The following is a 24,648-nucleotide window of genomic DNA, read 5'->3' on the forward strand; positions in this document are numbered from 1 at the left end:
CGCCCCGGTCGCCGGGCGTCCCGCCCCGGGGGTGGAGCGGGGAGCGAGCCGCCTCTGGTGGGCGACGGGGCTATCGGGTCGGCCTGCGTTCCCTTACCCGAGAGGCGCCTGTGCTGCGGGGGCGCGGGAAACAGAAGGGACCCGGCAACAAGGCCTGCGCCTGGGACATCCTGCAAAAGCCATGTTCTGAGTCACCTACTGCACTGCGTTATAAACATATTTGCGTGCGAGGACGCGATGTTTTTACTTCACTGCCCGGCGCTGGCCGCACTCCTCTCCCCCCGCCCAGGTCCCCGCGCGACGTCCCCAAGGGAAACTACAACTCCCAGCAGCCCGCGAGGCCGCAGTTGGACCGGTTCCATTCGCCGGTATCTAGGGGGGAGCGCTCGCCCCCCCTTCCGGCTCCTCCCCATTGGTGAAGCGGGAGCGGGCTGTACCACGCGTGCGGCGCCCCCCGGCGCGGAGCGTGGGCGGAGCCCTGAGGGCAGAGCGGGAGCAGCGGCGCCGGGCGGGGATGGAGCGCTGCGATCTGGGCGAGCGGCGCCAGGGGCCCATCTGGACCCGCAGGGCAGGGGCGGCCGCACCGCGGGGGTAACGGGGCCGGGCTGGGGGGAGCGGCTGCCCGAGAGGAGCGGGCGGACGGGGCAGGGCCGGTCCAGGCCCACCTGAGCCTCTGCAGGGTGGTTGAAGGGGCAGCCCGGGGATACCCGGTTAGGTAACGAAAGGAGCACGTTCCCCTTGACGTAAAGAAGCGCTGCGGTTGGAAGGGGCCTCTGGAGATGCTCCCGTCCAACCCCGCTGCCGAGGCAGGGTCACCTAGAGCAGGTTACATAGGAACACGTCCAGGTGGGCATGGAATGTCTCCAGAGAGGGAGACTCCACAACCTCCCTGGCCAGCCTGTTTGGTGCCCTGCCATCCTCAACGTGAAGAAATTCTTTCTCTTGTTGAGGTGAAACTTTTAGTTTAAGGTCATCTCTTCTCGTCCTGTCTCTGGGTACCACCGAGAAGAGTCTGGCACTATCCTCTTGGCACCCGCCTTTGAGACACTTACATGTATTAATGAGATGCCGTCTTGAAGGCGGAGCAGGTCCCCAAGGAGGCTGTGAAACCTCTGCACGCAGGCTGCTCAGCTTGGCTGGACACTTAGCCCAGTTTAGTGCTTCCGTTTTGCTTGTATTGAATAAAATGCCATGGGGGAACTCCAAGAGATTCAACACAGTGTGGTTTGCTATGTAAATACTGCCTGGTCTAAGATGAAGAGCAGCAGCACAAATGCTGGTTTGGGGTCCTCTGCCCCAGGGGACTCAGGAGGCAGCCCTGTGAACTGTGTTCTCCTGGCTTAGTTTAGTGGCAGGGAAACTTTGGAAAGGTAGAGTGATGTTGAGAAGGTCTTGGGAGGTATTATAGCTGCAGTGGTAAGTACTTGTGTTTCAGGGTGGTTTTAGAAGTAGAAATCATACTTCATTTGTTAGGGTCTTTAATGTCATAATCCCACACAAGCATCACTAGATTTCAATTTCAATTTAAAATATTTAATCTTCCTAGTTTAGTTTTTATGGCCCTTTTATTGAAGAAAATAATAGGCTTAACAGTGAGATGCAACTAGTTTTATCTCTAGTCTGCACCATGGCTGTATGACTTTCTTCTGGTGTTCACTCAAACTTTGTAACATAACCCCCCAGCCCCTTGAAGGTTCTGGGTAGCATGTTCTATATCTCTGAGAGCTATCAGCATCTTGTATAACCATGGTCAGAGCATTCTGCAAGTGTTCTGCAGTCTTTAATCAGCCTGCCAATATCCGGCATAGTTTTAGGTGTTTAGTTTAACTGAATTTACATCCAAGTGATAATACAAAATCATTGGCTTGCTTAGTGTTAAGCAATAAATCCAGGAATAGCAGATCTTCCAAATCTCTACGTCCTGCTTCCTGGAAGGACCTTCCTCTTACAGCTTATTCTGCACATTTCTGCATCTGGCTCCATTTTATGTGGACAGCACCATACAAGGATAGAAGTGGAAAACTGGAAATTTTTGTTCTATAATAGCTCAGATAAATAGTAATAAATAAGGCTTTCTTCATAGAATGGTTTGGAGTGGAAGGGGCCTTAAATGTCATCTAGCACCAACCCCCCTGCCATGGGTCTGAACTCTTTCCACTAGACCAGGTTCCTCAGAGCACCATTTAACCTGGCCTTGAACACTTCCAGGGATGGAGCACCCAGAACTCTGATTGTCTCACCACCCTCACAGTAAAGAATGTTTTCCTAAAGTCTGATGTAAACCCACTCCCTTTCAGTTTGAAGCCATTCATCCTTGTCCTGTCATTCCAGGCCTTTGTTAAAACTCTCTCTCCACCTTTCTTGTAGGCTCCTTTCAGGTATTGGAAGGCCACAATTAGGTCACCTCAGAGCCTTCTCTTTTTCAGGTTTAACAATCCTAATGCTTTTGAAGACTGTGAAAAGAAGTGATACTAAAACTGATTTTCCCCACCTCTAATCAGAGTGGTTTCTTACAGTAATGAACAGCTTCTCAGTTTTCTAGAACGTTTCTTTGCAGTAGTAATGATGAGCCAGGTTCCTTGCTGAGTGTTGAATTTGGCTTTCAGATACATCAGCATATATTAGTGTTATTCATTAATAATGGAGATCAGGTAACCGGGAACCACACAAAAGGATCATGAATGGTGAATTTCCCCCATCTGCTTTACATGTCTCCTAGCTACCTTCCTACTCTGAATTACTTCCTTTGTAGTATATTTTTGATATGAGAAATGCATGGGTTTAATGGAAGACTTTTCATAGAACGTGGAAAATCAGAATTGTAAAATCATAAGATAGAAACATTTTAATCCTACGTCTTGCAGATATAAATGGTAATAAAATTATTCTAAGCATGTTTGTTTTGCTGGCTTTCTTCGCAGAGTTATAGTGAACATCATTCACAGTGTCCAAGGGTACCATTCAAAGACAATACATTTTCTGAATGTGGCTTTCAACAGTTCTGGGGATTCTCTCCTTGCTGGAGACCGCCAAGGGAATATATATGTTTTTGACTTGAATGGGAACAGGTAAGAATACTTCTATCAAGACTTTTTAATTGTCTGAGACATCTATAGCATTCAGGAGTTTGGAACTTGCCTGGACAGGATCCCACAGGTCAAGTTTTAACTAGATAGTTTTAAATAGGTAATAGTTTGTTCAGAGCTGAAACCTCAACTCAGTGTCCTGTGTAGGCTCCCTAAATGTTATTTCATTAGTTTAGCTGCTCAAAAAGACCAGAGGCTTGCAACTGTAAACTGAACAGCAATGTCACAGAACTTAAGTGCTACCACCAGAAGTTATTCTTGGGCAGTACAGATCAGTGAATGAGCCACAAATTACAGTAGACTAAAGCAAGTGTTTTCATTTGCAGAAATAAATCAACCAGTCTTTTAGCATTTTACTACTTAGTTTTAAAATATTAGCACTGATTTTTAGATCTATTATCACTGACTTACTTACTCCCTTTGTTTATTTTTTTCTCTCGGTGAAATATATTGAATTAAGTTATTACTTCACTTGACATTAAATGAACCAAAGTTTCCTAACACAATGAGAATGTGTGTTTTTAAATAGGTTCAACCTTGTTCAGAAAACAATGCAGGCTTGCACTGCTTTGGCATTTAATCTTCGCAGAAAGACAGAGTTCCTTGTGGCTTTGGCAGATTATTCTGTTAAGTGCTTTGATACAGGTAAGGAGAAATGTCAAGGCTTAAATGCTATCTGTATTGGCATGAAAACCTACATAATTTTAGTTTAGATCTTAAATTTTTGGATTTTGTTTCATGGGAATGATACTATGTATTTCATGCCATCTGTCTGAAAAAGAAAAGTTTGGGCCCATGTTGGTAGTAGTCCTTGGGTAAATGACCCTAAAAGAACCTTTTGCTTTGCCAAAGTTCTTTATTCCCACTGAGTCACACAGGCATCTGTTTAACTGAAGTCTACCACAGGATTGTAGTTAGGTATGTTACTTCTTTTTGAAGTAGTTTTTTATATGTTTACTTAGAGTGAGGTACTCTATTAAAATAAAGTCAAAACCAATTGACAGTATGCTAGTTTGCAACTGAACAAGTTCTTAACTATATTTACAGTAAAATATTTTAACAAAGTGACAATGTAGAAAGAAATGTCAATACTTTTGAGTATTCAAGTAGTTCTATACCCTTATTCAAAAGCAATATTGAAAATTGACATCACAGCTGCGTGTCTCTGTCTTGATTAGAAGCTAAATGGTGAAGGGCAGTGACAATTCATTCTTCGTAAGTTATTCTTTACCTATCAGAAAATGTAGTTGTAATGTCTCCATTACATCCAAATATTATCTGGATTTAAATATTTTTTAAAAACTATAGGAATCACTCATTTGCAATTTTAGGGTTTGAATTTATCTGTGGAGATTTTAATACAGCACAATGTTCTTCAAAATAGAGGAAGAGTCAGAGTTAAGGTCTGAAATCGTCTGCACTTTTTATCTTCCTTTCAACAACAGCAAGTTCAAACCTAGATGTCTGGATGCACTTAGAGAAATCTTTATTACTCCAGGGGGTACTGCATGTTTACACGGTGCTGTTTCCAGATATCCAGTCATACTGAAGAATGTTCTAAAATATGAATGGTACTCACCTAAGTCGGTACAGTTCCTTAGGGTATTAGACAGTACTTGATGGGCTCCATCGGCTTCTTTAGAATACATACTCTCTAATCCCATGTCACCTCTCAGGTGATGACAGCTTTAAGCACTCCATTGTCTGTAAGCACAGCAGATAGTTTACTGTTAGTCTTTATGAGCTGCTTTATAGCCGTTTCCTATCTTTGATGCCGCAGCAGTAGCTGGAACCACCCCATGGGCTGCCAGGCAAACCACCCAATGTAAACAGTGTAATTGCCATGAGTGCAGTTTGGTTGCTGAGGGAAGATTAGTGGTCATGCAGTCACAAGTGGGAGACATTGTAGTCAGAGGAGCCATTTCCTGAGAATGCAGTGCACAGCACAAAAATGTTTTGGGTTCTAAAAGAATTAATGAGCTGTTGCTTTCTGACTCTGCCTTTCTATAGTCATAACCTGTTGTCATTAAACCTTTTTCTTTGCACCTGTAAATAGTTGTGTAGTCATTCACACATTCTGTCCACAAGTAAAAACAAGTGTAGAATTCTAACTAGAACATTCAGTCTCAGCTTCTGTGGGTGTTCACATCAGATACTCTATGAGGCATGCTGAACTTAACTGATCACACTGTTCATGACTTTTCAAGATTGACTTTTAGGCTAAATTAAACAAGTCTGTGCAAGTTGGCTTTCTGTGCAGAACTGAGCATAACTTAAAAAATCTGTTATTTGGGGGAGAAGGTTGTGCCTCTCAAAGGTATAATAGCTATGTGAAGACTGGTACCTTTATTTCTTGTGTTGGGGTCTGATAGCAAATGGTTATATACTAGTTATGCTTAAAAATATCTTTCACTGCATAGTGTTGACAATGAAGACTAAAGTAGTAGTTGTTCCACTTTGAATGACTTTCATATCTTTTTCATCAACTTCTGCAGGAACCCAGGAGCTAGTTAGTTGGATGAGAGGCCACGAGTCTTCAGTATCTTCCATCTCTGTCCATGGCTCTGGCAAGTATGCCATCACTACTTCCACTGATACAGCTCAGCTGTGGGACTTGGACACCTTTCAGAGAATAAGAAAACTGAATGTTCGTCAGTCTGTGGGTATACAAAAGGTGAGTAAAGAGCGATTGCTAAAGGGTGAACAAGCACACCGCAGTAGGTATACCATCACATATTAAAATCACATTACCTGTAAATAGTCTTTAAAGTACTGCTGAATCTTTTTGGCCATCTTTGGACTTCTCATCTTAACTGTCATCCTATCACATCACCCCTGAAATCATGACTCAGTCATTGCAGAAATATGCTGGGAACTTTTAAGGAACCTCCATCTTCAGAGATACTCAAAACTTGCTTGGACATGACCTTGACTAACCCAATTTAACTTGGAAATTGGAGCCATCTTCCAGGTTGACCTTGCTTTGGCCTAGGGTGGGCTCAGAGTACTGTGTAGATTGATTCCAACCTGATTGATAGTGGGATTTAAGGGTGTTGTTGAAAAAACAGTTTTGATGTCATAATGATAACTTCAAACAGTCACCACCACCTGCCCCATTCAGCTTCTTATTCTGAAGCTCTTCTGTCTGTGCACGCTGAACGTGGGAACAATTGAGGCTGAAAAGGAACTCGGCAAAAAGAAATCACTGCTTTTCAGCTGAGTGGTTTCTTTGCTTCTGTTTGCTGCACAGACACACTGGGACAGCACCGGATGAGAAGGATGACATATTTATGTCAGGAAGTGGTTAAAGTAGGTCTTCCTTAGCATTACACTGCTTTAAACAAGTCTGCCTGCACCACCAAATGTCACACTTCGGTCTATGTACTACAGAAAATCCTGACCCAGTGCCTGAGCATGGCTTGCACACGTGCTGCCCTGCAGTGAATAGTCTGACAAACACCACTGAAAACCAAGGTTCTCGTCAGGCTGGCCACTAAAAAGCCATGCTGCTTTTGCAGAGAGCAAGGCTATTCATTTGAGTGTCCTCACCCAGTTCTGGGTCAGGCAGAAATTCAGTCATCTTAAAATAGTCACCTAGCAATTACTCTGTGAAAGATCATCCATAAATTTTTGTGGGTCTGTTTTATTAAAACTGTTGTGAAGTTCATGTTGCTGAAATAATCATAACATCTTCCTTCCAAAGATGGATTCATTTCTCTATGGAGACAAGCTTTATCTACTGCTCAGTATCTTTCTTTGTGTAAGCTATGAGTAGGGACTTCTTATTGGTAGGTGGCTCTTGGAATTTGGTAGGATCAGGATGTTGCAGTATGGAAACAATCTTTAAAGCCGAACAGTAGTGATTATTTTTGAAAAGATTACATTTGGGAATCAAGAGCTTGCTCTCTTGGTTTGGTGATACCATTTCTTGTAAGATTATGCAAGTGATCTAGATTACATTTTCCTGTCTTTAGAATAATAGTATTTATTCTCATGCCAGGATCCAAGACATACAGATAGTAAGTGCTTTACTGAAGTTCAGATTTATTATTAGACCACAGGCCTGACACTCAGTGTGCATGGGTGGATTCTTGCTTGCCCTCTGAGCCAGTGTAGCAGTGTCACACCAATCCTGTGTGCTTTCTGATGCCTCTTAAGCCCAGTTGCACTCCCACATACACCTTCTGTTAGGTTGGTATGGGGCAAAGCTAATTAAAAAAGATAGAGACTGAGGTGCAGTGTGAACAGACAACAGGTGAGACAAATGAGAATACAGCACATGTACAATGACCATTTCCAAAGCATCACTGTTTATTCAACAACTGCTTGTGACCATCCTGTGGTATTTTTCTATGGCAAAGCAGAAAAGTAGCAACTGTTCGGTACTCCAGTTTACCAAAATTCATCTGCTCTCAGTTCATTGTCTGGTCTTCCTCAGGGTCCCTGAAGGAGGACAGACAGCTCAGTCTGTCTGAAGATAAATTACTCTGGTAGCTGAGATGACTCTTTTCCCCACTGGTTACTTTTGCTCACTGTTAAGTGACTCATTTGGTCTGAATGTCCAATTTTCAGTCACTAAGATGAAACCCAGCCCACATATCCATATTTCCAGATTTCAAGGCCCCAAGAGATCATTCAGAGCGAAACTATGAACTTTGTAGCACTGACTTAATCTCAGGCAGAGATGTACCCAGCGTTTATATTGCGTCCTCTCTGCACTCATGGGAAACAATAAAGTTTAGCAGTCATAAAAATAAGACAGATAGAATTTAATAGTAATTTCAGTGAGTTAAACTGACTTAACAAAGGGTATAACAAGTCTTAACCAGTGCAAAGAGAGCACACCTATTCCTCTCTAGGCTGTCACAGGGGACAGGGACTGGCTCTCTGTGAGATCCAAGCCTTGCACACTTACAGTAACAGCCACACCTGCCATATTTTATTTTGCCATGCACTTTGGTTAATTTAAAACGTACTTCCTTGACAACATCCCTTTTTTTTTTTTCTTTTCCATATTCTTCCAGGTTTTTTTTCTTCCATTGAGTAACACCATTCTCAGCTGTTTCAAAGATAATTCTGTTTTTGCATGGGAATTTGATACTCTTCACTGTAAATACCAGTTGCGAACTCCTGTAGAAGGTTCTGTATTATTTTATAAGGTGTTTGCAGTTACCAGGTAAATTGCTATTTTAAACATTCTAAAGGTAGACTATAAAAATTGTGGTTTTAAACAGGTTCTCTTTCTTTATTTGAAATATTTTGTGGAAGTATGAGCTATATACTATGATAAGCTTTTGAACTCTGCTCTGTGACTGATACTTTCAGCAAGGATAGCTGTTTGTATTACAGTCCCATAACTGTTGAAATTAATTAGATTGATTTTTAGTGACCACTAAAATAAAGTTTAAACTACCCTTTAATAAAGCAAATTTTATTATTTAGGAGCTATTTTGTTCTTTCAGTAGAGTATCACAGGAATAATGGCTGATTCAAATGTGATTTGAGAGCATAGAACAAAATGAACAATCTCTTTTTAGCTAACACTAATTTAAATTATAGTATGCTGATGGAAACTTTACCTGTGATCCAGGGATAGTCGGACTTTGGTGGCTGGTGGGAAGTCAAATCATCTTCATTTATGGTCTTTACAATTAAAGCGGTTGGTAAAAATAATCCAGATGCCTGAGAAAGTGCGAAGTGTCCGTCACCTGGAATTCCTCCCTGACAGTTTTGATGGGGGCTCCAATAAGGTCAGTTTTTTCATAAAGCTTAAGACAGGAGTATTTGGTTAGTGAATTCAACACCTATGCTTGGAGGGCGTCTGGGAGGCACTGGGGGCACGGGGGTATATGATACAAAAGTAAAGTTACTGTGCTGAGTCTTTGCTCAGTCGCTCCTTTAGCTTATTGCAATGTCGTTGCTGAATTGGGTGTCCCACTTTGTTTTGCATTGGCAGTATTAACAGATGAATCCTTTTAACTTACAGGTCCTTGGAGTGTTAAGTCAAGATAATATTATGAGATTTATCAACATAGAATCATGCAAACTTCTTTTTGACATTGGGAGTCCTGAAGAGGGAATTAGTACAGCAGTGATTAGCCCCAATGGACGGTATATTGCCTCAGTAATGGAAAATGGAAGCCTTAACTTATACAGTGTCCAAGCTTTGACTCAAGAAGGAAATAAGGTAGAGTATTTTACATTTCTTAAAAAAAACAGTAAGTCCCCTTAAAGATGATATTTGTTTGCATTTGTTTTGCATCAGCAGTAGTTTGCAGACGTGTTGAAGTGCCATATTTAACAATACAAAAAAAACAAAAAAGTGATTTGTACAGTTTTCTTCATAGTTCCTCCAGCCTGTCAGGTAATTTGATGTTTTTAAGTGATATATATCACTGTATTACTGGTGTTGGAAGGGGGAGATGTTATTTCTTTCTATAGCAATTTGCGTGCATCAATTTCTTTTTGTAATGGTGTTTTGGAGCAGATGGAAACAGAATAATTGTGCCTCTTCTGTTCCATTTCCTATAGGAAATGTTTTGCAGCTAATGCTCTCTTAAACTGTGGGCATGAATGGTGTTTTTGTTATTGTGATTTTGTTCTTCTTACTGTGTTATGGGATACCAGCACCCATCATTTATGGCACAATCATACACTCCTAATCCTTCCTAAATAACAAACATTCTAAATACCAGTTCTTATTTTATTACATTAATTTATTAATGGGAGTCAGCTTTCTAAATACAGAATTCCATATATCTTTAATCACCATGTCTTTGAAGTAAACAGTAACCAGCTCTGGATAATGATGGAGCTGGAGCTGAGGAAGGATGTGTAAAGATGTCACATGCATTCCATTTGCACTTTTGCTGACATGAACTGGGATATCCACTTTGTCACTGCTTTCACAATCTTCAGCACTGAATTAATTAATACCTGCCTGACACTGAAGACTAATTAAAGTTTGTAAAGGTCTTCTGTATACTTTTAACTGGTGCTATAGAAATGCAAAGTATTTTAATGACATTGAGAAACACACTAAAGTAAATAACCTGAACATGATATACATCTATACTATCCCAATTACATTTTTACTGTTTGCTAAGCAAGGAAATAACATGATGTTTGAGCTAGTTTGGAAGCTACATAAACCTTCTCACAGTTAGAGCAGTTTTATTCATTGACATTCTTTTTCAGGAATATACAATCTATATCTGTTTATTTACAATATAAAAGTGTTTCTAGTTTTCTTTTTATGGCCATCAAACTCAAAAATGTGGCATTTAAAATAAACAACAAATTACATTTCTGTGTAATCTGTCTTACGAGATTTAACCAAGGTGTTTGCACTTAATACTAGCCTCCACCAGCCATGTTCAAAGTTGTAGAAGATGGGCCCAAGTACACACCAGAGGAAAATAAACTGATCACAAAAGTGACTTCAGGAAAGTCAAAGGCTCCATGGAAATCCAAACAAAGCAAAATTCAAAGCAGATTGCTAAAAGTGCAAGCAAATACATCACTTGAAAATAAAGAGGTAGGCAGAAGTTTTTTGGCAAATATTTTGTCCTTCTGTCTGCAGTGTTTATATTTCATTGCCATTTGCTTTAAAAATAAATTCAGGCACTGTTGCATTTGGATATTTGAGTAGAACAGGGATTAAAGAAATTTTAGTACCATTTTCTCTCTCTATTTAGCCCATACTCCTACAGTATGTGACACAGACAGTGCTGCCTCCAGTCTGGGGTGCCTCTGCAGTTGTTCAAGCAACTTATGACACATTTGGTATTTGCTAGATCTGATCTGCTTCCCTGCAGAAAGCAAACTGATGCCTCTAAAATGTCTGCCTAGAATCCATTTCCTTTTTTTCTTAATTATTTAGAGATTAATTACTCTTACATTTATTTCCCTCTGTCATCATGGTTCCATTTGCTCTGTCTTTATCTCCTGCTTTTTATGTGTGTATGTATATATAAATAAATAATTCTATTCCTGGTTATGTGTCATCATATGATCTATTTCTTATGTTAGTATTTTTATGGTTTGCTATATCCATCATTTAATAGTACATAGTTCAGTCCGTTTGGGTCTGGTCTGCTTCTGACTGAAATCGATGGCAACTGTTCTTTGAGTTCAGGAGACAATAAATGATGTTTTGAATTACATTTTCTTTGTTGTTGAAGTTCCTAGGACTATGTAACACAGCAATATACGTGTGATTTTTTTTTTGACACTATGTGATAAACTTCAATATTTCACCACTCTCATTGGATTAGAGTGCAAAGAAAGAGAAAATGGTTACATTTATTGTTGATACCCTGTTTTGTAGAACGAATTGCCAAGTGGATTAAACAAGAAACGTCTGCAGGCCTTATTGAAAGGATTTGGAGAATATCCAGCTAAGTACAGGTATTTTTTGTGTGCATGTTCATGCTTGCACAAAATAAAATTGCTTGTGTTTACTGGCCTATGAGAAAGAATTTCCTTGACTAAGGCTGCTTTTTAATTGCAGGATGTTTGTTTGGCGTTCCTTATTACAACTTCCTGAAAACCACTTGGCATTCAGTAGCCTGATAGACAGGGGAATCCACAGTGCATTCATAAATATTCAGAAAGAGTATCCTATCAAAAGTAGGAAATTGCTGAGAGTTCTACAGAGGTAAAATATATATTTGTATTTATTTAAATATTACAGATTTTTATTTTCATATAGTCATCTGAAATGTATCCAGTAGCTGGAATCAGCTGTGAGAAAAATTCTGAAATGACACAGTAGTGCCCTCATGCAATTTTGTTTCAGTAACTCGTACAATCCTGCATCTATCTTGAAATTCACAGTTTTTCTATGTTGTGGTTGTAAAATACATATTTTTGTTTGGTTTTGGATCAATGTTTTCTACACCTTTGTTTGCCTCTGTGTATAGGACCTTGTCAGCCCTAGCTCACTGGTCTGCTATCTTTGCTGAGACACCTTACATGCCTTTGCTAGCATTCCCGTTTGTAAAACTATTCCAGAACAACCAACTGATCTGCTTTGAAGTTGTTGCTACAGTAGTAGGTAAGTAATGATTTTAAAAACTCAAATATGCTGCAACATGTTTAAGCTTTCCAATGCAAAAGAGCTTTTGCTGCTGAAATGAATAAGGTATTTCCTTATTTAGAGGTCACCAAGGTGTTTGTTACCAGGAATTAATATAGAGCTTAAAACAAAAACCTCAAACTATGAGACTTCCTTTTGCAGTGTTTCTAGTAAAAAGTTGGCAATTTTAACGTTTGTGAAGTCTAATTGAAATGTATCTGGCATTTGCAAACTCAAATGTATCTAGCATAATTACATCATAATAATTAAGTATCTGAGACATGGGAAAAGTAGTCACAGCCACCCACCCCACCTGTCACCTGCTCCCAGTCAACAGGGAATGATCTCTTTCAAAGTTTTACTCTGTTTAGTTGTCCTGAGCATGTGGTAACTCGAAACTAAACATTTGTCTGAATACTGGCTGTGGCTGTCTTCTGAAGAAACATTCTAAATTAAAGTGCTTTACACTTAAATTAGTTGTTGCAGTTGCTGCTAAGTCTACAGAAGATATGTGCTGCCAAGCATTCATACCCCTCTTTGCAAGCACATGCTGTTGGTGAATAAGTATCCAAGTTTACAGAAATTATTCTTAGTATGTTAAAAATTACGTGATCCAGGCTTTAGTTTTTTGAGACAGAAATACTTGTTTAAGTATTCCCATCTGCCTCCCATGCTTTAGTCCCACAGATCACAGATTTTTTTTCACTTTATATTTGAGCCAGATTAGTTCTTCAGTCTGGTTCACAGTGTACTGACACAAAAACTCATGCCAGTGCAGCTGGAGGAGTAGTGTACTGTGGGTATGGTTTAGGAATACTCGGAAAGAGAAGAGATAGGAGTATCTTAAATAGGTTTTGCTGCCTGAAAAAGTATCCTAAATGCATCAGCTTTACAATGCAGCTTTAAGGTTGTCATGAGTCTTTTACTTTGGATTACAGTGGATTTCGTTCAGCTTCTTGTTCTCTTTCAGTTAATTTTTGTCAGCACTGGTTTGAGTACTTTCCCAATCCTCCACTTAATGTCCTCGGTATGATGGAAAATGTTTTGGCACATCATGACAAAGAACTGCTTCGGCATTTAATAAAATACAATGTGACTTCACAGGTAATATTCTTGACAGTTTTGTACACAAAAATATGCTGCAGAGAATAATAGTGCACTAGTCTTTTATTTTGATCTATTTCTAGTTTGGGGGAGTTTTCATTAAATAACAGTTAATTATGTGGGAGTGTAAAGAATGTATCATTGCTTTCCTGTTTTTTTTTCCTTGTCCATGATCATATATATGCTACTGTAGTTCTTTAGAAGTTCTTTGCTTTCAAGTCCACATTGCTTATAAATCTACTCATCAAATTATAAATGTACCTTTTTTAACATGGACATAAGTATTATGAATTAACTTTGTAATCCCTGTTTATCACTAGGGATGATTTCAGCTTCACAAATCTAAATATAACATTTAGACATCAAGTGAAATAAGAAATGTATTTGTAATCACCCCAGATTAACTTTGAATGTTTAGAGTGGGTGATGAAACTTACCTTGAAATGTTCTGGTTTATTTCCTCTTTCTTTAATAAATTGATAGATTCTTGGTATAAGGCAAGAAAAATCATATTATTTCTTTAAAAAGAATGGTAAAATTGTACTAATGTGTTATTTTGTCAATTTTCCCAAATAATTTAGGTTTATGCTTGGCCTCTCCTAGAAACACTATTATCTGAGGTTCTAACAAGAGAAGAATGGCTGAAAGTCTTCGACAATGTATTCTCCAACCATCCTTCATACTTTCTAATGATTGTTGTTGCCTATATTATATGTTCCAGAGTTCCCTTGCTCCACTGTAATCAAGCAGCAGATTTTGAGGTAAACATCTTCATATTTGAGTCAATCATGTGGAAAAGATGTATAAAATATTGTATATGTTGTTAGGTTACAAATTGATCCATTTCCACATTAATATCTGGTACTTGACAAATACACGATAAATGAGTAAAACACTGAGCAGTTTCCTGCATTTTCATGCAAGGAGAACGTTAGAAGCTTTCATAAGCTTTCTAATGTCACTCAAAGCCATTTTCAAAATTTCAGTGGTTCCTCAAGCACAAAATAATTCTGTCTCTTTTTTGAGGATCTAGTTCTACTACTACAGGATCTACTTCTTCCTCTGGAGACAATACACAATAATTCTGTGATGTTGTTTCATTATCCTCTTGTCAGATTTTCAAAATTAAGCAGTATTATTGGAGGTTCTCTGAAGCTAAATTAAAATGTTTCCTTATGTTTAATGTTCCATGGGAAGAGGATTCTTTTTCTTACGAAAATACCTCTGTAGGCAAAGGGTTCCTCCTCTAAAATGTGCTTATGAGCACTTAGTTTGACTGACATCAAGCAGATAACGTTATTGCTATGTTTAATAATGACCATTTAGAGATGTTCTTGGTGGATAAAATCTTTGACAGGAAGAGTAGTCCTGCAAGAGGAGAAACTTCTGAGCTGCATGGCTGAACACTGAAAGTCGAGGCAGATTTATCCAGTGCTAGGAGTCACTGTTGGACACTGTAAATTGATGTCCAGCTTCCCAAATCCTTTACATAGCTGCCATTTGAAGAGAAGGAAAAGAACCACAGCATCCTTTCCCACCTTGAAGAAGTTTGGTTCAAGTCACTTGAGCTGGTGATGTTTTATGAATTGGTAGGGAACACTTGCCTGATTATTCCCAAATATGTGTATTAAAAATAAACATATATTTATGTAAAAATACACAAAAGTGCATAATATTGTGTAGAATGTAAATGGCAGCATGTCTCTTACAGTATTTCTTTCATCATCGTAACAACGTGGACATTAATGTTGTGATTAAGGAAGCCTATCGTCTTATGGAGGCTACACCACTGGATATCCATCCACAGCGCATGCTTGATGACTTCACACCACTTACAAAAGGACAGTACCCTGTATTCAATAAATATCCCACGTTCATTGTGGATTATCAAGCTCGGGAATGGGAGAAGATCAGGCAGGATGAAATTGAATACTTGCGAAAGAGGTATTAGTGGGAAATTGAAAACAGTCTGAGGCTGGGAGGGACAGGTGGACATAATTGCCTTTGTATGTTGTAATGTGTATGCTTGAGAAAGGAGATAAGAAAATTCAGGAAAATTACTTTAAATAGCTGCTAAAGATTGAGAGTTACTTGGTTTAACATGTTTTTGCATTAAATCATTAGTCTTATCTTAAATAAAAAATGTTTGCTAATTAGCAGAAGATATTGGGCCACAGGTCACCAAACTTGGAAGCTTAAAGCCAGAGCCCAAACCTTTGTTGACCTTGTGGAGTCCAAGTTTTTAAGGGCCAAGGAATTCTTAGCTTGCCATTGAAATCAGTGGGTACTGTGATGCCAAGGCACCCTTAGGAAGTATCTGAGCTCATCTGTAATGCTCTGTTGTCTCTAACAGTTAATATGGTAACTTCCTCATGTACTTTGTCACTACAATGGGAATGCCATATTCTTTCATGTCATCTCATTTCAGCAGTTCTTCGCTAGTACTGTCATCAATTTCAAAGTAATCAAGTAATTTCTTGATATTTGGTTTGAATAATTAACATGTGACCTCCTTACTTGTAGACAATTAGCACATGAATCAGAAGCCAAAGCACAGGAACAGAAAGCAGAAGATGAAGACTGGTATCGAAAGCAGAAATTACTTCGAGAAGCTGAAGAGCAGAAGCGAAAAATCCTGCTGGAAGAAGAAGAGAAGTTGGCAGAACAGAGGCAGAGGTATTAGAATACAGGAAGCATTAGGGGTCTGGCTACTGTAGCCTGCTATTACATTTTTAACCATGAGTAAAGGAGAAATAACCACTAATTTGTATAAATTGTAATGTGGGATAACTGTGGTCTGGTGGGTCATATTTTGGTGTGGAAATTAAGTGATCCTGGGTTGTATTACTACCTCACCTATTACTCCCCGGAGGGAATACAGCAGATTCGAGGTCAAGTCGCTTCATATTTTTGTCTCAGCTCCCAGGCATTTGTCTGGTTCCTTTGGATTGGGAAGTCTCTTAAACAGTCAGTTGTTGTGTGTCTGCACACTGAGATTTCAGATTTGCATTGTGGGCAGACCCACACTGCAGATATCAGTCTCTTACAGGATCAGCGACTGAACACAGCCTTGGATTTCTAGTGGATCTAGAAAAAAAACTGCTTTGTGTATCAGTTGATAAGCAAAGAGTCATTATAGTAATAAAGCTGAACTGTAAGTTTGTGCATTTTGCAGTTGTGAAGGTTTTGAGGGAATTGCAACATCTCCATAGTTTCTTAGATGAACTACAGTTAATCATGGAATCATTTAAGTTGGAAATTACCTTTAAAATCATCAAATCTAACATTTAACCCAGCACTGCCAAGTTCACCATTAAACCACCACATTTTTGAGCACATCTCCTAAACCTCTGTAACCTACAGGGTTTTTTTTAAGAGGACAGCAGACCTTTATTTACAAACTAATCCTTGAGTTTGTGGTTTTGTTCCTTGAAAGAGTTTGATATTTACCAAATAAACTTGGAACAAATTTTGTGCAGCAAGAGGAACACTGGCAATTATTCTAAGGAGTAGTTTCCAGTTTTGGATCCTTGCAACTTTAAACTAGTACTTACTAAAGTGGAGCAGAAACAGGGCACAGGACTTCAAAATTTAACTGGAGATACTGCCATTAAAAGATGTGTGTCTGTGAATTTAATTTTGTCTCATAAATGAAAACTGGACAATTTACAGGAATGAAAGCAACTGTCCTAAGCTTTGTTAAGCTGGAGATGAGCTCACAGTAATTAATGGCTAACTGCATTGCGTGTTTGTGCTCTTTGGTACTGACCATTTACATATAGAGTATTATTTCTGTTATTTGTTTATTTCCATTTATTTTGGCCTTGAAGGCTTGCTGTTGGGAAAAAAGAACTGAAAGTAAAGGAACTGCAACTTCTAGATGCTTCAAGAAGGCGTTTTCTGAACTACCAGCAAGATCAGCTTCAAATGGAACTGAAACGTCTCGATGATGAAATTGCAAGAAAGGTTGACCATTGCTCTAACAATTGTTTTCTATAAGGTTTAATAGGGAAAATAAAAAAGGAAAAAATGCATAACTAAAATTTCAGTTGATATACTGTAATTTATGAGCCCAGGGGTGTATTTAGCATGAGGCAGACTGCTTTAAGTGGTAAATGTAAAATTTAAGTTTTATTTGGCACTTAGTATGTTCCACTGGATTGCTTTAACTGGCAAAATTCCTGAGAAAAGCCAGAGTCACCTGATTAGTGGCAGTGTTGAAAAATGTAATGGAGCTCCTTAAAGGGCTAGTGAATTAATTCTCAGCTGTCTGTGGGCTGTATGTCCAGATTGCACGTTAACTCTGCCATTGTTTGAGAGGCTCTTCAGTGGCCTCTGGTCAGGCCTGGCTCTGCTTCCAAATCACTAACCCAGGCACCATGGCATGCAGGTGCTGAGAATGGAAGCTTTTGCAACTCACAGGCACAAATTGAGCCTTTGCAGGACTATTCCTTGTGGCTCAACAACACACTTTGCAGGGCACAGTGCAGCTGGGTTGTTGTTTCTGCAGTCAGGGCACTGTAACACTACTTAGCTCCAGCTCAGCACAGGTTCTGTGAGGTGCAAAGCAGCCACTTCCCCTTCTGCCTACTGTCCTCCACAGAATTCTGGCTTCAGAGACTCCTTACTTGATTCAGAGCTGCACCTGGTAAGTTTTTAGCATTAGCTCAAGACTGGTATTTCCCTAACATAGCTTGGCTGGATGCAAAACTCTTCCTGTGCCTCTTTTCCACCTTGCCCTGTACTTCTGTTATGCAGTATTTTCCATTCTTCATATGACAGAATGTCAGTCAGAACTTATGGGCGTCAGGGGTTGGATATTCTACTTCATGATTTTTTTTAAAGCAGAAAAGTTTCTTTACTGTATTTTCATGTGTTTCTCTTCCCCACTAGGCATCTATGAGAGAGCAGGAAACAGCTGCTGCTGTTCAAGATATAGAGCTACGGCAGATGGAACTTGAATCACAAAAACAGCTTTTTGAACAGGTAATTATTGGGGAACTATACTAAATATAAATATTTAATGGTTCTTCCTTTGAAGTTCTTGGATTTGATTGTGTTCCTTCAGCCAGACCTTGTGGAGAGAAAGGGGGCCTATTTTTTTTCTCTTTAATAACTTTTTTAGAACAAATCCTCTGTTGATAAAAGCATTAACACAACTCACTGTTATCTTGGGGAGTTTGGGGTGAAAATACTCATACCCTTCTCATTTTATTCTTCTCCTGTGCTGGGGTATCATTGGTTGCTGCAGGGTTTAGTTGTGGGCTTAGCTGCTTGAGGGAAGTGTGGAACATGTAAACAAGAAATAAGTGTGTAACAATGTGTTCCTCATCCAGAAACTCCCACCTTTTCATCTGTGATATCCAGACATATCTGCATTTTCTGGATAGAACAGTATAGCAGATTGATGTAGGTGATGAAAAAATGTCTAGCTGCCAACAACATCATTAAGCAAAAAGGAGTGGATGGTTCATTGGGAATGTGCAGTTCCTTTCTGAAATGACTGATTTATTCAGAAATATGGCTATTCAATAATAAACAGTTTTAGTCAGTAATTCTGTTTAAAGTTAAATTTTACTTAATTATTATAAATAATTTTTATAAATTACTGCAAAGCAAGGATGCCAATGGAAGGCTTTAGAAAGTTAAAAGATGTTCATTTTGATTAAAAATACTCAGTTAAGTGTTTAGAAATCAAAGCTACATGTACCCATCTTGAGTATGTGTAGATCCAGTTAAATAAAGGAGTAGTAGACATCCAGCTCTCTGACACTCATTTTGAAACGTGTCAACTTATATTTGAGTTTTTTATAGCTTTTGGTCATAAACTTCTTATAATCCATATTGAGCATGAATGGGCTAAATTTCTGTTAGCCTTTATTCAATACACAGCCAACTGTATTTTAGCTACATAACACAAACCAGGCTAAGCTCGTATATTCTGGTACATGTAAAGTCAGCTCTCTAAGGGAACTAATTTTACAGTGATCATCCTCTCTAGGCTAGAAATTATTTAACTAGCTGAGGATCTCTGTTTGCCCACAAGAGTCTGTGCAGACAGGCTTTCCCTGCACTGTTCACTGCCATCAGCAAGGGTCCCTACTCCAGCTTCAAAGGATAGATCAATAAATCAATAGATTCCTACAGGCCTGGGAAGGGGTTATAACTTTTGCAGAAAATTGTGTAGATGTGCCCTGGTCAATGTGAAGAAAAGGTGGTACACTAAAATCCTGTTTCTAGATCTGCTGCTGGGTTGTACTACTTTGGCAAATCATCTCTGTGTTCAAGCTGCAGATGTGTTTATTACAGGTCCCAGTGCCGTGAAACACAGTTTATAGTTGTGAAACATTTTGAGATTTTGGCTAAAATTTGCCATAAATTGTGTAATATTTTCATGTTTAATCTAGTTCATTTAGGTTGGAATTCTGCTTTTATTCACCATAGTAATCTGCAGAATGGAATTACATCCCCTGTCAAGACTCAGGCGACTGTTATGACTCATGCTTCATCTAATTCCAAGCGGATAAAACAGCAGGGTCTATGACTTTCTTGGACAGCTATGATATGTAGTGGGATGAGATGTGTGGATATATTCAGATACTAGTTTAATGAAATTTTAATAAGTGTTAAAGAGATGGAATTACCAATGTGAGCTAGTAGCTTAGCAACAGTAATTCTTGTTTGTGTGCTTGGCAGCATCTAATCAAAGACCAAGAGGGAGTTACAAAGGAAATGAAAGAAGAGGTAGAAGCCCATCGAAGAAAGGTGGATCTGGAAGATCAACGTGTTCAGAGATTGATAGAAATAGATAGAGAAGAAACACAGAAAGCTCATACAGTAAGATAATTGTATCTGAACAAGTTTTCTAGAGAGTCAGTATGTTAACTTATGCAAGTAGTACTGCTTAATAGTATTTTGACTGTAATTAACTTGTTAAAGTTAATAAGGAAATATTTTCTAAAGAAATCTAATTTCTAATTATATATTATTTTTATATATATTATTATATAATTTATATTATTTTGTAATATATAATACAATATATATTATTATATATTGTTAATATATCCCATATTAATTGATTAAGATCCTATGTTTAATATTTTGAGCTCTCCAAAAATCTGACTGAAGTGTCCAAACAGCTGAATAATATTGAAATTCTCTGGACCTGCCAGAAATATTAGCTTTTTTTTTTTACTTCTCAAAACTTAGAAAGCATGTAAGACTCAAAAGTGCTTTTCAAAACAAGTCATCGTCCTGTTAAGGAACATGCTTTGTTTGTAACCATAATGAAATAAAAGATAGCCTCAAAGGAGATTTCAGCTGATAGTACTTGGCAAGAAATTCAGCTGTAGAAGCTGTCTTCTAGATCACAGTAATGAATGTGTGTAGCTTGACATTAGGAATTGCTCAGATTTTCAAGCTCAGAGCTTGTAACTGCACAGTTGGAAAAATAGTTGCAGCTATCCCACTGCCCATATGCTTAGCATCTGCATTTGTATATTGTCTAGAAATAAACATATGGGTCTGAATTTTTGTAAACAGCATTTGATTTTTGGAAGCAGATGGATGTGGGTGAAAGTATTGGCATTCAGGTATCAATTTTATGTCAGCTGCACCTGTTAGTGAGTGGCTCTAGCAAGGACATCTGACAGGGATACTGGAGAACACCTCAGTTTGTTTTGCCTGGTCTGTAGGTAAGGCTGTGCAGTTGGAATACGAATGAATTTCTGCTAAGAAAAGTGTTTTATTAGGTGGCTGAAGAAAATTTAGCCAAAGCTGAGCAGAAGCACATTGACACTGACTGGAGGCTGCAAGCGCAGCGGAGACTTAGGCGTGATGATGAGGACCGAGAGAGGTGCTACAAAGAGATTGTCAAGCTCCTGCATGACAACAGGGTGAAAGAAGCTGAACTGCTAAAGGCCATGAGGGAGACCGAAGAAAAAAAGGTATTTGCATAATTTCTTTTTCTAAGTGGGCCTGGCAAAAATGTAACTGTCTTTTGCCTGTAATGGGGAGGGCAGAAAGCTGAAATTCATTAGAGAAATATTTTGTTAGAACTCTCTGTTTTAACTGGAAGTTTCTGGAAGCACAAGAGTGAATTGGTAAGGATGTTTTAGCCTTAGGGAAAGCATATTCCTATTTCTGTAAGTTCCTCTCATTTTTATTCTCTGACCCAAGACTTTTACCTTTTTCCAGGTGTTAGAATGAGACTTTTTCAAAATGAAACCTTCACACAGCTGACTAACATATTTTGATTTTAGAGTGAAGTGTAATCTGTAATAATCCAGATGGTCCTATTTGTTGCCTTTTCCTTACAACACATCTGTTGAAGACATTTAATATCTCTGTTGCACAGTGGGAAGAGGTTGTACACAATAAAGCTCGACTGGAGGAGGAGCAGAAGGGGGCTGCTGCTGCAGACGGGCACAGGAAGCAGTTCTTAGATGACAAAATGCATGATGCGTTAGAATTGGCTGAGAAGCTGCAAAGGGAAGATGGCTGTTTTGGTGAGCATGTAGATAATACAGTTCTGTGTGGATGTTGGCATGAAGCATTCAATGACTGAATATAAATGAACTGTCCAATATTGGGGATAAACTTAAGCATAACTCCTTTACTAAGCACTCCACAAGTGCTTTTTGGCAATATTCTTTCATTAAACTGATATATCTGTTTTCCAAGGCCAGACTTGGAAAGAAATCTCAGTTTGATATCTGTCAAATGCAGCAATATAAATGGCATTTTTGGTAAGAGCACAGATCTAGGTCATCTTAAAACAATCGTAAAATCGCATCCATTCAAAATTTTCTGCCAGATAATGTTGTCCTGTGATGACATACAGTATTATACCAAGGAATTGATTTTCCAACTGTTTGCTCAAAAAAAACCCAAACAAACCCCAACATATTTATGTGCTTCCAGAATTGGCCAGTACATTCTTCTCAAGTGCCGCATATGTGTGTTTTTGCAGGTATTTCTCCTATCCTCCCACCATGCTTCCAAGGCTCACATAAAATTAATGATTAATATTAGGGTTAGGTGATTAGTATTGCTTTGGGCAAACTTTTTCAGCCTTTGTCCTTATTTACCTAATGTTTAGTATGGAGTAATTTGCAACTGTGCATAATTAAAATGGGTGGCTCCTAAAACTACAAGCATGAGTAGCCATATTCCATATGATCTTAGTGGCGTATTTGTCAGAAGATTAATTGTATAGGAAGAAACAGCACATGTAATTTGTTAAAGAGCTGTAATTTCTTAAAGGGAATTTTAAGAAATTAATGAAATTACAGAGCTGTAATTCCTTAAAATGAAATGCAGTGATGCATAGCTTTGACCCAAAGAGTAGAAACATTGACCTCTAATTCTGAGCAAATTGTACTTGCCATTAACTGGAGTGGGTGATTGTTCTAGCTTTGCTTCCTGGTGAAAAACTGTTTTACCTCCAGCTAGAAAAATTCACTAGAAGCTTCAATATTTTTAATTTATAAGGAACCCTTCTTTCCTTTTCCCACAGAGAGCCTGCACAATTTAAAGGCCAGATGTACAGAGAGAGGGGTAGAAGTCCAGCAGGTGCCAAGGTCTGGAAACATCTGTCTCGATGATTTGTCTACATTAGCATCATCACCACACAGTAAGTTTCTAAGTTAGGAGTCTCTTTCACATTTAGCTTCAGAGCATTGCTTGAACACCTGGCTGTGTGATTGAGTCATTAGTTGTGTGGGTGTTTAGTAGAGAGTAAACCAGTTTATTGTTGTGTTCTCTTTCACACCTGCAGAAGATGTCTTTGCTACCGGGGTGGCACAGGTAGGAAGTGCCTGAAGTGTGTCATGTTACGAGAGTGGTCCTAGTAAACCTCAGCCTAGTTTAGTTGCATTCTAACCTGATCGTCTTGCCATGCTTTTCCTGTCTTCATAGCTGTTTATGGTTTGGGAATGTTGAGAGGATGCAGAGCTGTCTTTCATCAAAATCTGACTGGAAGTGATAGTCAAAAATTAGTCTAATTTCCTCTGGTCTGTTCTAGTTACTCTGGCAGTGAAAGCAGAGTTGAAATTCCCATGCACCTTATGTACAAAAGTCTGCAGACAGTGGGAACTGAGATAAGGGAAACTCCTCTTTGAGGGGATATCCCAGAGGGGCTCAGCCCTGAGGAGACCGAGATCCCACAGCAACACTCTGGACCTGCTGTAGCCCCCATTAGCATCTGACCTGGTGGCCAACAGAGGCACCGCTTTCAAAGAACTTGCTCTTACCAGTCTGAGGGCTGCCCCACATCCAGTGGTACTGAAAACCAGCATTTCTCTGCCAGAGATGTCCGTTTTCCAACAGGTATTTGTAGTGTTGATTGAAAACAGCTAGTTGCAATATTAAGTTTCTTGCACTTCAATGTCTTTAGGCAGAAGACGAGCAGAACTGGCACGCCAGGAGCGGGAGCTGATGGCAGAAGTGCGGCGGCTCAGACAAAGGTTCACTTCACGGGCCCAAACCAGGCACTCTCCAGCTACAACGTGGTCACCTTGAGACAATTTGCTCTGGACCTTAGCTGTAGTTTCAAATTATTAATCAGCGAAAAGCTAAATATGTATAGTGTGATGCAGGATGTATCATAGACTGTTTATTAAAGGCTTTTGGAGATATTTTTATATAAGAATAAAATCCTAGGTAGAAAATATGTCTTTTGTTTGTAACTTTGTTATTTTTTACTTCTAAAATAAACTCATTTTTTACCATAAGTTACTGAGTGCAGCGTTTTTGTATGTTTCATTTTTTCTGATGGCTTCCCTGGCTTGAAGAAACAAACCACTGTTAAAATGTTGGTTTTGTCAATGATGTGTCAATGATTCTACAAGTTGCAGCAGGGAAGTTTGCATTTAGAGAAAAATATCCTTTCTGGTGAGAGCTAAACATTGAAACCAAGGCCCAGAGAGCACCTGCTGCTGGAGATGAGTGTAAATTTTACACATATTAGCAGGTTAATTTCATGAGAAAAACTGGGAGAGAGGATCTAAACAAATACCTTGCTCTTCATAGTGCTTGTGATACTGATGGCTAATGCTTTTGACCCAAGAATCAAGAACATTATGTGGTGTTACAGTAAAAAAGAATAGGGCAAAGTAAATTAAAGTGATGCATCCATAATTGCTACACACAATGCTGATACAGGGGTAGACTTGGCCCTGTGAAAATACAAGGACTGGGATCTTAATTTGTTCTGCTTCCCCTGGGGTTTTGCTGATGCTCTTTGGAACAGCAGCATTGGAGCAGGGCTGCTGGTGCTGGCCCTGGGGGCTGAGGCACTGGGCAGACCCTGGATGATACCTCTAACCAGCAGCTTTTTGTCATCTGGGGCTGGGAACAGCCTCTGCTTCTTGTTAA

General features: G+C 39.1%; 1 protein-coding gene across 4 annotated transcripts; it reads left to right on the plus strand.

Moving 5' to 3' along the window:
- Positions 1–6: 6 nt before the first annotated feature.
- TBC1D31 (TBC1 domain family member 31) lies at positions 7–23,997 on the plus strand. Of its 4 annotated transcripts, none has more exons than XM_058832743.1 (22): positions 7–355; positions 2,922–3,068; positions 3,616–3,731; positions 5,582–5,760; positions 8,111–8,262; positions 8,677–8,836; positions 9,073–9,273; positions 10,447–10,623; positions 11,416–11,495; positions 11,599–11,745; positions 12,011–12,144; positions 13,136–13,269; positions 13,851–14,030; positions 14,981–15,213; positions 15,793–15,945; positions 17,100–17,235; positions 18,163–18,255; positions 19,966–20,106; positions 21,024–21,218; positions 21,629–21,779; positions 22,790–22,906; positions 23,669–23,997. In XM_058832743.1, the coding sequence occupies exons 3-22, from the start codon at positions 3,638–3,640 to the stop codon at positions 23,791–23,793; spliced, it is 2,982 nt and encodes a 993-aa protein (XP_058688726.1). In that variant the 5' UTR covers positions 7–355; positions 2,922–3,068; positions 3,616–3,637; the 3' UTR covers positions 23,794–23,997. The 4 variants fall into 4 exon arrangements, with proteins under 4 accessions (XP_058688726.1, XP_058688724.1, XP_058688725.1 ...); XM_058832741.1 differs by having other exon boundaries at positions 103–368; XM_058832742.1 differs by having other exon boundaries at positions 239–591.
- Positions 23,998–24,648: the final 651 nt, after the last annotated feature.

The sequence above is a fragment of the Poecile atricapillus genome, chromosome 2, assembly GCF_030490865.1.
Source record: "Poecile atricapillus isolate bPoeAtr1 chromosome 2, bPoeAtr1.hap1, whole genome shotgun sequence".
NCBI lineage: Eukaryota > Metazoa > Chordata > Aves > Passeriformes > Paridae > Poecile > Poecile atricapillus.

Bases quoted from the DNA above. Each gene is read 5' to 3' on its own strand.
- TBC1D31 (XM_058832741.1), top strand. From the start codon at position 238: ATGTTTTTACTTCACTGCCCGGCGCTGGCCGCACTCCTCTCCCCCCGC. The intron at 15,214-15,792 runs GTATTAGTGGGA...CCTTACTTGTAG, and splicing joins ATTGAATACTTGCGAAAGAG to ACAATTAGCACATGAATCAG. The intron at 15,946-17,099 runs GTATTAGAATAC...TTGGCCTTGAAG, and splicing joins TTGGCAGAACAGAGGCAGAG to GCTTGCTGTTGGGAAAAAAG.